Source organism: Schistocerca americana, chromosome 2 (genome assembly GCF_021461395.2).
Source record: "Schistocerca americana isolate TAMUIC-IGC-003095 chromosome 2, iqSchAmer2.1, whole genome shotgun sequence".
Taxonomy (NCBI): Eukaryota; Metazoa; Arthropoda; class Insecta; order Orthoptera; family Acrididae; genus Schistocerca; species Schistocerca americana.
This window is the reverse complement of record NC_060120.1, coordinates 790,531,570-790,546,405: the sequence shown is the minus strand read 5'-3', so window position 1 is coordinate 790,546,405 and position 14,836 is coordinate 790,531,570. Positions and strand designations below refer to the sequence as shown.

Genomic DNA, 14,836 nt, shown 5'->3' with positions numbered 1-14,836 from the left:
AAATGACTAATTGTGGTACAAGATACTCTATGCGATGCACTCTATGAATGCTTACGGAGTATATATGCGGGTGTCCAAAACAAGAGTGATAAGAAATCTATTCAATGCTTCACAATTCAAGCAAAAAACATTTCTATTTTGCTTCACAAGAGAGTGTTTCACTGCACATTTTTTTATCAGTTGCTGTATATTTCTGCCTTCACCCAAAAACCAATTCACCAAGTCAGATGAGAGGGAGACTACAATTTAATGTGGAATCCAAACTGGGATGCAGTTTGGCATTTTCAGTGTATTCTAAGACCTGCTTGAGCTGAAAGTTCTGTTATTTTTCATCAAATATAGTTGAACTGATCAGGAACCAAACAGAGATCATTTTCACTCATCTGTCACTACCTGAGGCACAGCATTCATAAATTGCACAATTCTGTAAAACAATTTACATTTAAAAAAATACATATGTTCAACACACAACAAATCTCTCTGCCATACCTAAACTATGATTTCAAGGGTGAAAATTACTTGAGTAGCACCAGATTCTTGTATGTGACACCTTTCTAATCAAAAGCACATGTCAGGTAATACATACACATCAATGATATCTTATTTTGGTCATGTTTGCAAGGGAAGAGCCTGCTTCCCATCCTAGAGTTAAGGTACCATATCTTCAGTTGAAACATCTGTACCACATCATGTTAGATTAACAGAGCACATTGAACGTGATGATAAAAGAAGAGCATAAATAGGCACTAAACAAAAAAGAAACTGAACTAGAATGATAGTGAGCTCTGCAAAATTTTAACTGTCAGACAATAAGAAAAAATAATGTTTAATATTGCAGTGGACACATACTTATAAAATAACAAGAACCAGTTTTCAGAAATGATTCTTTTCATATTCTTTTGTGTACCTGAATATAAAACCAGACTAATAATAGTTTGCACGTAAGTATACAAGAAATAATTCTTCCCAAGCTTCAGCAATAATTAAGCAAGGAGAAAAATTTAACATGCCATACAATAACAAGTAAACTTAGATGTGCACTCTCTTTACCACAGTTTGGATGTAACTACGAATACAAGAATGTCCTGGAATTAATGGATTTGGATGTGTGCTGTAGCGAGTTGCTTAAAGGAATCGTGTCTCACGCCACACGGTGGCACACAAGCTGCAAGCTCAGACCACAAACTAGTAAATCACTTCTCACTAAACAAAAAAAATTGAACTAGAATGATAGTGAGCTCTGCAAGAACCATTTACGTTTTATGTTATAGCTACCCTCATGTTGTCTGTTGGCCACTAAATCTAATCAGTGAAGTTCTTTGGTCATAGTACATAGTTTGGATTAGTGACATGTTCTTACCTCGACTTATTGCTGGTAAACAGATATAAGACCTAAATCAAATCTCCAACAATATGGAAGCAGAGACTGCATCCATGGGCATCTACAAAAATTTTTCCACAAGGGCAGCAAAATTCAAAACTATCATTTTTGATGAAACTGATTTGGTAAGTTTGGCAACATACTGTGCCCCTAGAACTATATTTGACATGAAGTATAAAATACTTACTGTTTTTCAAAAAATTAACAGTTGTCTGTTTTCTATTTTTAAAGTAAGTTACTATGGTACCTAAACAGCAAGCACATTTCAATAGTATTCAAAGTATAAATTTTCTATGTTGACTGGCATTACTAATTTGAACAAAGTGTATTTGAAAGCCACATTTTTTGGGTTAGTTGAAGTGTAGTCCAAGGCCAATATACTACTAGGTGAATGTGACTAACTCCCAAAACCAGCTTCAAATTAGCCAGTAGAATCAATTTTCAGGCGCTTAGGAATGCACTGAGGTAATCCTTGTCTCTCCAGTTTGTCACATTATTGTGCAGCTATGCCAAATGGAATGCATAGCAAGTTGTGCTATATTGCACTCAAAGACTTTGAAAACGACCCAATCCTGGAGAGCACATTTTTCCACCTTGAAATTTCTATCTCTTCTCCTCTTTTCTAGAGCAAGAAATTGATTTTGCTGTTTCCAACAGATGTGTTTGGGTCCACAGATTGAATATAACTAAACAGATCTATACTATGGCATGTCTGCTCCTCTGAGTGTACTACAATTTGTAGCTTTGTCATGTAAAAAACCACAATGGCAAACTACCTCTGTGTTCCACTATAATGTAAGGGCATCATTAAGAGTATCGGGAACAGATGACTGACACGCATGCTGCTGCCGTGTTTATGATGTGATGGGAATTGGCAATGGATTCCATACATATGGTAAATGGACCGGCTCTTTACTACAGCATGTTAAGGGCTGGAAAAAAACCTTGAAGTCATTATTTTATTTCAGTAATATTCTGTAAAAGTTTGCACCCATCATGATTGCTGAAAGTGCAGCGGCCCCAAGAAATCAGCATAATTTCCTGTGAACAGAGTGACAACTAAGAAAAACAAGATATATGCAGTGACTGGTAAAGCTACAGTATTCTTGATGCATTTGGCAACATTAAATTGCAGGTTAGTGAAGTTGCAGATAATGACTGTCAGAAATTTGATAGAATTTTGTAATGAAAGTATAGACCACACCCAGATCCCGGGAGGAATCTCCTCTTCTCAGTACCATTCCATGATGAATGAGACACTAAAAACCACAATGAATCACAAACAATTCTCCAAAGCACTCTCCTCCTCTGGCCTTTCAACATACGTATCTCTCACTTCCAAACACTCCAAAAGTGCTGCTTCATCACCCTGTACCTCAAAGGCGTTGAATGGATCAATACATTACTCTTCCAGAGCTATTATTTTCTCAAGACTTGTTCTGAAATCAGACCATCCCTCGTTGATATTCTCAAACTATCCCACCCCTCATTGATCTCCTTTCTCCTGCAACAAACTTATCAAATCATATGATATTCCCAGACCATTATCGTCCTCCAAGAATCCTACTCTTGCAATCTGCCCCATGCATCCACTCACAACCACAACTCCAGCCCCATCACTGGTGAATTTTACAATGTCAAAGGATGAAACAAACATATAAAGCCACTCTCCAATTTACATGTGCCCACTACGTGGCCTTTTATACAGGAATTTCCACCACTAAATTGGCTGAAAGCATGGATGAACATGAAAGAGTGTCTGCCTTGAAGCCTACCAATACCCTGTTGCTGACCATGCTCTGCAGCATGATTCAAGATACTCTACACCATATGGACCACTTGGATCCTTACTTCTTGTACTGGTTTCCCTAAAACTCTATAGAAATGCACATCCTCTTGTCCCACGTTCCTCTTCCACTCAGTCTATGTTAACAACATTCCTCACCTCTTTTCAGAATTGGTAGAATTTAATTACTATTTAATATTTACTTTCATTTACCCCCCCCCCCCCTCCCCTCCCCTCCTCTCCTCTCTTCCTATTTTTTAACTGCATTATTCTGTCTACCTTTCATTTCACTTCCTCTTTTAATATATCCATTTTTAACAACCTACTCTCTCACACACTTTCTCATCCTCACAACAGGTGGTTCCATCTTTCATAGAGTATGTTAAGACGTGCCCCACTTTTCACACATAACCAACTGATGCCACATTCCTCCCTGAGGAAGGAACATAGAGTACCACAAGCTAACATTACTGTTTTATACGTTACTTATTTCTGTCTAAGTGCAAGGAATTTTGCCTCCTGGAGACCTAGAAATCGCCAGCCAGTCTGTCTCCTTGTAATTTTCCATTTTCTTAAGTAAATTTTCCCTTTGACATTAATTATTAACTCTATTAAATGAATATCAGAGTGGTATTGGCACTTATTCAAGTACCCAGAAAGGAAGTCTCTTATTTCCTATTTTTATGGCCTCAACCTTCATTAGTCATTGTCTCACCCATCCAGCCCCTTCCCTGTTCCCATTACAGCACTACAAAGCCCTCATTCCACCAACACACCCAGTCTTGTTTCTTCTCTCCTTTTCTGCTAAACCCCCTGCCCCCTTCCCATATCTCCCCTGCCTTCTGTCTAATCTCCCAACTGCACACAGCTGCCCTATCCTCTCTCCACCTCATCCCTGTGTGCTCCCCAACAATACTGCATTGTCCTCCACCCCTACTCTACAATCCCTCCCTCTCTCCTCCCCAGCCTCCTCCTTAACCCCACCCAGTCGCCACTCTCATCATGCACTGGTGTTGCTGCTCGCAGTGTCGCTTCAGTTGCCTGAGAATGCAGTCATGCGTATGAGGTGTGTGTGTGTGTGTGTGTGTGTGTGTGTGTGTGTGTGTGTGTGTGTGTGTGTGTGTGTAGGGGGGGGGGGGTTGCACGTGTGTGTGTGTGTGTGTGTGTGTTTGAAGAAGACTCTAATGGTACTGTTACTATTTTATATTTTTGTATGACAGACACATCATTATGTCTCACAGTGCTTTCTCCACAAACTTTACATTTGTAGGCAGCTAATAAATTAATATTACCATTCTTAAATATTTAACTCTGTCAGCAAACCAATCCTATAAGTAACAAAATGTTTCAATATAATATGAAAATCTTTCCCCACTCCTTTTTCTGTTGTGTTATAGATCATAAATCTCTTCAGCTGCATACCATCAACTTACAGAGTTTACATGTAGAGCAACTGCCACAACTAAAAGAGAAAAGTAGCCTCAGTAAATAAAGCAAGCTCTGTTAGATATTACCTTTTGTGCTTTTATGTTATACGCTCTTTCAAAATGACTCACAGCTTTTAGTAAAACATCTTTTATTTCTGGATGTACAGGAGAAACTACAGGTGAACCACCATCACTTTCCATGTAATAGAATTTCATTTTATCATAATTCACCTGAAACAAATGAGATTAAATTATAAATTGTTAAAACAATGTCAACAAAACATCAATAATGATAAAACTTTTGAAGTAAAAATGTGGGAGAAACTAATTAACAAACTGTGCCTGGTATGTAGTAGTAAACAAAGTGGCTTAAACAGTGCACTCAATGGTGACTCCAGTTCCTATATTTAATTTTATGGCATGAAGAAATAAAGATTATTATGAAAAAGTATAGAAAAAAGATAACTAAAGATAAAATGAAAAGTAAACATATCATCATCACAAATCAAAATGAGAGGTAAACCATACCTACAAATGACAAAAACAGCAGCAGTAACAGTGGTTCAGAATTGCTTCAGTAGGTTGTGATATGATATGAGATTTAATTAAAAAGTCTCTATCAAATCGTATTCAGAATCATCTTCAACAAATTGTCCCACAACAGTATTATATTTGAAGAGTAGATTTGGGGGCACATTTTGTTTTGTATTTGAAAGTAACCAAGTGTTTGTGTAATGCCTCTGGCTATACAATGGAAAAAATTCCAACACAAAAAAGGAGTTGTGCAAGATAAACAAAAGTCTGTAGGCACATTTCTATAACTGAAATATGACGTCTATTAAAATTTTGCACTGGTAGTGCCAACTATGATGATGCAAATCATGTTTCCTTTAAACACACGCTGTAACAGTCATGAGCATTAATTACCTTTTAGATTGGACATGATACTTCAAAAAGACTTGGCAGTACTGTAGCCACTGTACATGACTGCTGGCATCATTGTCCAGGGAGACTGTCAGTTGGCACTGCCGAGAGAGAAGACCGTTGTGATCAATGTAAAGCTGTGGTGCATCGTACTGCATTTGCAGCAACAATTCGAGCAGCAGTTGGCACCACAGTGACACAAGGAACTGTTATAAATAAATTACTTCAAGGAATGCTCCAAGCCTGATGTCCTGTAGCATCCATTCCACTGACCCCAAGCCACTACCATTTGTAACTTCAGTAGTGTCAAGTGAGAGCTCATTTGAGGGTGGAGTGAAAGCCCGTTGTATTTCCTGATGAAAGCTGGAAAGCATCAGTGCCAGTTGTTTTGTTCTTTTTGGGGTGGACGGGCGCTAAATTGAGGTTATCGGTGCCTCAGTACCAGCGATGACCGTATGTTGGTTAGGAGGAGGCCAGGTGAGAGCTGGCAAGCACCCTGTCTGGGGCCTAGACACACTAGACCTACACCTGGAGTTATGGTCTGGAGTGCAATATCGTATGACAGCAGGAGCACTCTAGTGGTTATTCCAAACACAATGACTGCAAATATGCATGTCAGTCAGGTGATTCGACCTGTTGTGGTGCCATTAACGACCAGCATTCCAGGGGGTGTTGCAAAGTGTGTCACAAGTTGTTTTGAGAGGACCAAAGGATCAGTGTGCAGAGCACCTCAGAGGTTAAGACCCTCGGCAGTTGACTGTCGCTGGTGGCCCAGAAGGCTATGGAGCTCGGACCAAACCTGCAATGAAGAGGCATACATCCCCAGGGAGGAACATAGTGCTCCCAGCATTCCTTTTTACTCTCCTTAATAAGGTAACGAGCCTTAGCATGGAGACGCTTAAAAGCGAGGAGGTTGATCTGTGAAGGGTGTCACTTAAATCTCTGCAGCACACATAGGTGGTCCTGGACAGCAAATGCGACATTCTCGGTCCACCACAGTTCCAGTCGACAATGAGGGGGACCTGTGGATAGGGGGACACCAGTGCCAGCAGCATGAAGAATAGAAGCAGAGAAGCCTTGCACAACTGCATCAATGGAATTCGAGAGGGAGGTGTCGAAGTGCAGAGCATGCATATATAAAACCAACTGGCTCTGTGGAATGCCCAATGTGGGGGCCTGTCTGCCTGGCAGCAGCGAGGTAATGACAGAATCACCGAAAAGTGGTCACTGTCACGAAGGTTATCACGGGATGACCAATGTAGAGAAGCCACGAGGGCAAGGGAGGACATTGTGAAATCAATAGCAGTAAGGTGCCAAAGCGGCACTGAAGTGGGTAGGGGAATCATCACTGAGGACAGACAAATTGAGGCCAGGAATAACACCACTGCGCTCCTCAAAAACATAGGAAGAATAGGGCCTCTCCCCAGGACACTAGTAGGGGACCACTACCCATTGAAGTGACACTACCCTACAGTGGGTGGCGGGCATTGAAGTCCCTAATGAGGAGAAATGGGGGCAGGAGTTGCTGGATTAAGGTATACAGTGCAATGTAAGGAAGTGGCCTGCCTGGAGGGAGGTAGACATTGCAATTGGTGACTGCCAGAGTCGTTTGCACTCTAACCACTACTGCTTCCAGGTTGGTATTTAGGGGGATCCAGTCACTAATGACTACCCTGGGGCTGGCAAGGTTCCTACGAAATGCCAAATAACCACGAAATGTTGGAGAGTGGTCATCACGGAAATGCGTTTCTTGAAGAACAAGACAGAAAGCAGAATAGGAGGAGACAAGACGTTGCATTTCCTGTAGGTGACAATAGTATCCATTGCAATTCCACTGGATAATCGTGCGGCGAGACTCCAGGTTAGACATAAAGAAGCCAAGAGGAAGTCATGGCACTCTATCAGTAGTCGTCACCGACATGAATGAGGTGATGCCCATAAATAAGATGTTAGACTGAAGTTGCGAGGGGGGGAGATGGCACCTCTGAGGGCACCTGGGTTGGGGGGTGGGGGGTGGGGGTGGGGGGGGGAGGCACTTGTCTTGGGACTTATGTTTCTTCTTCTTCTCTTTCAGAGGTGGAAGAGGGCAGAGTAGAGAGGGAGTACAGGCGTCGGCAATATCTCGAACCAAAAGAGAGCGGGCAACCTTGGGGTGCACAGATGGTTCATCCTGTGGCCAAGTGATGGTAGGAGTCATCCGGCCTGAGAGACGCCACGGAGAGGGGTCCCGGGAGGAAGACCAATCACTGGCAGGTGCCGAAGAAGAGGGCACTTCTTCGGCCGGGGAGGGAAAATGAGGGAGAATAGCTCCTGGATGGGAGGTCATGGGAACTGCAGGGGAGGGTGAGGGGGAGTGGGAGGAGGAGAGGGAGGGGGGGGGAGGAGAAGAGGACAGGGCTGGGGTAAGGAAGAGGTAGGAGGAGAAAAAGTAACAGAGGCAAAATTTGAAGATAGTGACAGTGTATGGAGTCTCTCATACTTTTGGCGAGCCTCTGCATAAGACAGGCGATCCAGGGACTTGTATTCTCGGATCTTCTATTCTCTCTTGTACGCTGGGCAATCTGGCGAGGGGGGGGGGACTAGTGATCAGCACAAGTGACACACACAGGTGGCAGAACACAGGGGCTTCCCTCATGGAGGGTCCGCCGTACAGCGGGAAGACATATGCCCAAAATGCAAGCACCAAAGGCACTGCATAGGTGGAGGAAAGTACAGCTTCACGTCACATCTGTAACACATAGCCTTGACCTTCTCCAAGAGGGTATCCCCCTCAAAAGCAAGAATGAAGGCACTGGTATCGGTGCAGTTGTCTTTGCGACCCTTCTGCACACGTCAAACAAAATGAATGCCACGCCGCTCCAGATTAACCCGGAGTTCCTCGTCAGTTTGCAGGATGAGATCCCTTCAAAAAATCACTCCCTGGCCCATATTCAGAGATTGGTTAAGAGTAACAGCCACTGGGACATTGCCAAGACAATCACAAGCATAAAGAGGTGTGGATAGGGTGGAAGAAGCAGCGTAGATCAACATGGAGCCCGACCAAAGCTTACTAAGAGACTCCACTTCACCAAACTTGTCCTCAATATTTTCCACAAAAAACAATGGCTTTGTGGCAGTGAATGTGTCCTCATCCGTCCTAGTACAGATGAGGTAGTGGGGAAAGGGTTTCATCCCAAGACAGCAAGCTAGCCCTCCTCCCATGGTGTAGCCAGGGAAGGGAAGGTTGCCAGGTCATATGAAGCAATATTCAATGAGCCTTCGCCATTTGAAGGGACAGCTATTTGAGAACGGTCTGATTTTTGCAGCCTGATACGCTTCATGCACCGAGCATCCGCCCTGATACCACCCACTTTGACCAGGGGCTCTCCCCACGAGTGCCACCCAGCCACAGCAAGATCTGTCTGGTACAGCGGCCATTGCCAGGAGTTCCGATGATCCAAGAAGACAAGCAACCACTCTTTGGCATATATGTGGAGGGAACAGCTCAGATATAAGTAGTGTGACCCCTGTGTTGTCAGGGAGCTCAGCCATATGGGCACATAACAGCCCCACCACATAGGCTGGCTACACGTGCTGGTGACCTAGCAGGGTGGAAGAGGGATACAGTGGAGAAGGAAGAGGAGAAGGAAGGGGGCAGAGGAATTCACACCATAGATGCAAGGGAGGGAGTTCTTTCCCATATGGCTCACACTAAAATAGGAAATTTTGAAGTGGAGGTCAAACCTCAAGCAGGGACCTAAACGCCAAAAAGGATGAAAGAACAGGCAGAAGGAACAAAATTGCAACCAATACAGGAAACCAGGTGGATACCCATTTCGATATAAATCAGAGCACTGAGAGAGAGGAAGGAGGGGCAACGGGGAAGGAGGGAGGATAGGGAGTGGGGGAGTGAGGGAGGATAGGGAGGGTAGGGAGGATAGGGAGGGAGGGCAGGGTAAAGGAAATGCAGCCAGGAAGGAAAAATTGGCTGCAATAGGTCGGGGCTCCATGTGCGCTACGCACAAACTCAAGAAAAACCGTGAGGGGGAAAAAGGGGGGGGGGGGGACAGCTTGTTTGTTGTCATGCCTATGAAGAAAGCAGCACAATTGCTGTAGCTTAGTTTGTTGATTACATTGGTGCCTTCAAAAGCAGCCTTGCCCTTTATGGGACAGGTCTTACATCTACATCTATTACAAGAGCATGAGCCATAAGCAAGGGTGGAGTACAGATGGACAAGAATATTGTGTGGGTTTGGTGGGTGGTGGTATTCCTAAATCTGGCAGACCATTAACACAGTTGCTCCAGTACTGGGTGTTACTGAGTCATGAAAGAAGTGTTCCTTTGTGGCCATACAATAGGAACTTGAGAGGTGATACATGAGTGGAAAGACAATGCTCCAGTAATCTGTTTCTGGACAAGGTTGGGAGGATAATTTCTGTCTGTGAAGGCCTCAGTGAGACCCTTATTATATCTGGAAGTATACAGTTGTCACTACAGATGTGATAACCTCTGGTTGCTGGGTTGTATAGAAGGAACATTTTTGTTATGGAATGATTAGCAGCTGCAGAAGTGGAGGTATTTCTGTGGTTCATAGGTTTGATGTGGATGTAGGTACTAATGTAACCACCCTTAGGGTGGAGGTTAACATCAAGGGAGGTGGCTTGTTGTCTGAGGAGGACCAGGTGAAGCGAATGGGGTGAAGGTGTTGAAATTCTTGAGGCATGTGTATAAGACGTCCTCACTCTCATCCAGATCACGAAGATGTAATCAGTGAATCTGGACCAGTTGAGAGGGTCTTGGATTCTGGTGGTTAAGAAGAATTACTCTAGATGGCCCATGAATTGGTGTGTATAGGATGGTGCCATGTGGGTGCCCATTTCTGTACCACAGATTAGTTCGTAGGTGATGCCTTCAAATAAGCAGTAACTGTATGTGAGGATATGGTTTGGAGTCAGTTGGGCATTGAGGAAGGTAGTGTTCAATAACAGCAAGGCCATATGAACTGGTGATGTTAATGCAGATGGAGGTGGCATTGACAATGAAGAGCAGTTCACTGGATGGTAAAGGAACAGGTACTGTGAAGAGTTGGTGGAGGAAATGGTTGGTGTGTTATGTAGTGGGCTGGTTCAGGTAATAGGCTTGAAGGCATTGTTCCATGAAAGCAGAGATTCTCTCTTTAGAGGCACAGTTCTGACCACAACTGGGTGTCCTGGGTGGTTGAGTTTATGGGCTTCAAAAGCATGTAGACAGTAGGAGTGCAGGGAGAGGTAAGTCTGGGAAGAGATATAGACTCAGGGTAGAGTTCTGGGATGGGGGTATGGATTTGATGAGGAACTGGAGATCCAGCTGGATTTCTGGAGTGGGGATACTGTGACAGTGTTTGTAGGTGGACTTATTTGACAGCTGACTGAGTCCCTCTGCCAGGTAATCCCTGCAGTTGAGTAGTATGCACAACACCACCTCAAAAAACTCTCCTACCTTTTCACACCCTACTCCTGCCATGGACTAACACAATCCATCTCCACCACAAGAGCCTCCATCAAACCTCCCCTATACCTTCTCACAGCTGACAGCCTGCCTTGCAGACCAACTACATTTACCACAACCTCAGAAACTCCATCTCACCACCAGACATAATCCGGAACCTGAACAGATCCAAAACACAGTCATGGAGGAGCCTTGCCCTTACTGAACACTACCTTCCCCAGTGTCCAACTGACTCCAAACCTACAACCTCTTTTCTGGACACCATGACCAACTAAACCCTCACCCACAGTTTTGAAGGCATCACCTACAAACTAATCTATGGTACAGAAATGTGTACCCACATGGCACCATCCTATACAAACCTATTCTCAGGCCATCTAAGGCAATCCTTCCTAAACAACAAAATCCCAAACTCCCTCAACTGATTCAGATTCACTGATTACAACTTCATGATCTGGATACGATTGAGGACACCCTATGCACATTCTACCAGAACCTTAACACAGCATGTCATTCTCAATGGAGAGAAGTCTTCAGAAGTAAGAGTGATTTCAGGTGTGCCACAGGGGAGTGTCATGGAACCGTTGCTGTTCACAATATACATAAATGACCTGGTGGATGACATCGGAAGTTCACTGAGGCTTTTTGCAGATGATGCTGTGGTGTATCGAGAGGTTGTAACAATGGAAAATTGTACTGAAATGCAGGAGGATCTGCAGCGAATTGACGCATGGTGCAGGGAATGGGAATTGAATCTCAATGTAGACAAGTGTAATGTGCTGCGAATACACAGAAAGATAGATCCCTTATCATTTAGCTACAAAATAGCAGGTCAGCAACTGGAAGCAGTTAATTGCATAAATTATCTGGGAGTACGCATTAGGAGTGATTTAAAATGGAATGATCATATGAAGTTGATCGTCGGTAAAGCAGATGCCAGACTGAGATTCATTGGAAGAAACCTAAGGAAATGCAATCCGAAAACAAAGGAAGTAGGTTACAGTACACTTGTTCGCCCACTGCTTGAATCTGCTCAGCGGTGTGGGATCCGTACCAGATAGGGTTGATAGAAGAGATAGAGAAGATCCAACGGAGAGCAGCGCACTTCGTTAAAGGATCATTTAGTAATCGCGAAAGCGTTACGGAGATGATAGATAAACTCCAGTGGAAGACTCTGCAGGAGAGACGCTCAGTAGCTCAGTATGGGCTTTTGTTCAAGTTTCGATAACATACCTTCACTGAAGAGTCCAGCAGTATATTGCTCCCTCCTACGTATATCTCGCGAAGAGACCATGAGGATAAAATCAGAGAGATTAGAGCCCACACAGGAGCATACAGACAATCCTTCTTTCCACGAACAATACGAGACTGGAATAGAAGGGAGAACCGATAGAGGTACTCAGGGTACCCTCCACCACACACCGTCAGGTGGCTTGCGGAGTATGGATGTAGATGTAGGTCTCCCAATCACCTCACCTTGTTCTCCTCAGCCCAACAAGCTGCCTTCCTCAATGTTGACCTCCATGTCAAGGATGGGTTAGGTCAGTACCTCCATCCATATCACAGTAACCCAAGGTCATCACATCTGTAATGACAAGCAGTCCCCCTCCGAACATAATAAAGGTCTCACCGAGTCCTTCACTGACCGTAATTACCCTCCCAACTGTGTCTAGAAATAGATTTCTTGTGTCTTGTCTCTCGACTCACCAATGACCTCCCACACACCCACTGTCCGGCCACAAAGGAACACTTCTCTTGTGATTCAGTACCACCTAGGACTGGAGCAACTATATCACAATCTCCACCAATATTTCAACTACCTCTTAGCGTGTCCTGAAATGAGGAATATCTTACTCACTTACTACATCCCACAGTGAGATACCATCGCCCACCAAATATCCTTGTCCATCCCTTTTCCACCCCTGCTCCCAACCACTTGCCTCATGGCTCAAATTCTTGCAATACACTTAGATGCAAGACCTGTCCCATACATCCTCTATGTAGTAAGTAGCTATCTATGCTTTTCGTATTGTTGTACAGCGCATTTAATATTCACAATTTAGAGAAGTGCTACAGAAGTTTTATGAATATTGCATGCAACTTCATCAGTTGTACACTGATTGTAAACAAACATATGACAGTCTACACAGGAATAAGATTTTCCAAAGTACGAAAGATTTTAGAGTCCCGCTAAAGTTAGAAAGGCTGACAGAAATGACAATGAAAGCAACAGTCTGCAAGGCCAGAACAGAACAAGAGGTGTCAGGAGAGTTCTATGTAGGGAAGAGGTGGCGACTGGGAGATGTGAACTCTGTGCTGGCTACAGAAGGAATTCGGCAAATGCCAACAAATCCAGGAAGGGCTAGGTTGTGGCATATGCTGATGGCAGCATAAACTGCAAGAAATATCAGAGCTTTGAAGGATAATTTTGTTGCATTTGAAGTAGTAGCTCAGAATAGGAGTGGAGGCAAAACAAACCGTATGATGTGAGATCATGATTGTTATGGAAAAGAGACTTCAATAAAAATAACTGGAAAAGAATATCAAAAAGTGGAAGTGTTTAAGTATCTAGGTTTGAGAATAAAATGAGGCAATAGGACAGCAGTAGAAATTCACGAAAGGATAGCACTTGGAAACCGCTGCTATTATTTCTTGCAGAATATATTCAGATCCAGAAATGTTAGTTAGAATATAAAAATCAAAGTGTATTTCACTATATTAAGATCTTTATTAAGATATGGATCAGAGGGGTGGGTGATGACTACTCATGAAGAAGGCTGGTTACTTAGATAGGAAACGAAGATTTTGAAAGATATGTGTGGAGCCCCAAGTGGAAAATAGCTGGAGAATGACCAACACAAAACTAAAGAATTTTTGGAAAGATGAATATTGTAGTGAAAATCAAGCAAGGAACAACAAGATGGGCTTGTCACATACAGAGAATGCCAGAAAATCAGAGTGTTAAAAAAGTGTTTACAGGAAAGCTCGAGGGGAGGAGGAGAAGAGGAAGACTCACGAAAATGTGAACTGAAAATATGGAAGAGGACCTCAAAGCAAAGGGAATCAGAAACTAAAGAAGGAAAGCAATGGACAGAGACAAATGAAGGCATCTGAAAAAGGATGCCGAGGTTCTACAATGACTGTAGCACTGACCAGTAGGTACGTAAGTACGTACATAATTAAGTAAGTAAGCAAGCAAGCAAGGATGTCTGACATACCAATGAGCCGAGTTCCCTCAACTACTATTAGCCGTGATGTAAAGTCATACCCGATGTCTCTCTATGCCTTGATGCCAGGAGTAACACCGCTGTACCCCTCAAAAACATTGGAAGAATAGGACCTCTCCCCAGGACGCTACCATACTTGTTGACAATAGTCATACAGGATAATGCAAAACCATGATTCATCACAACACAATGTCATGCCATCCACCAGAAACCCTTGCTTCCTGGTAACAGCATCATTCCAAGTGCACTAATTTGTGTTGTGGTGTTAGTGGCAGCTACATATATGACGGTAATTCCCTTGTTCGGCTGTTGCTCATCTCTGATCAATGGTGCAAGATGATGCAGAATGTTGTTGGGAGCCCATTATTTGTTCTCAGATGGCAGCTGCAGATTTGAAGTAGTTCCAAAGTGCTTGTTGCACAATATGGCAGTTCTCCCTCATGGTGGTCCGACGTGGCCGACTGGAACCTTGATGACAAGTATTCTGCCGTCACATTCCTATGCAGTACAACATTGCATCTCTGTGTCCTCCTTAGTGACCTTTCAACATCTGACACTGTTAAGGCCCCTTATATACCGTACTAGGTCTTATAACACCACTAAACACAAACTACACTAACATAC

At 43.4% G+C, this 14,836-nt stretch overlaps 1 protein-coding gene across 3 annotated transcripts in view; it reads right to left on the bottom strand.

Moving 5' to 3' along the window:
• The window catches only part of LOC124595250 (fatty-acid amide hydrolase 2-A), a 169,476-nt gene that overhangs the window by 85,713 nt on the left and 68,927 nt on the right, over positions 1-14,836 (bottom strand). For all 3 annotated transcript variants that reach the window (XR_006978186.1, XM_047133915.1, XM_047133914.1), the window contains exon 7: positions 4,682-4,825. Coding sequence is in view for 2 of the 3 variants with exons in the window: in XM_047133915.1 (XP_046989871.1) it covers positions 4,682-4,825 (144 nt within the window). In the remaining variant the exon portion in view is untranslated. The remainder of the gene's footprint in view (positions 1-4,681; positions 4,826-14,836) is intronic.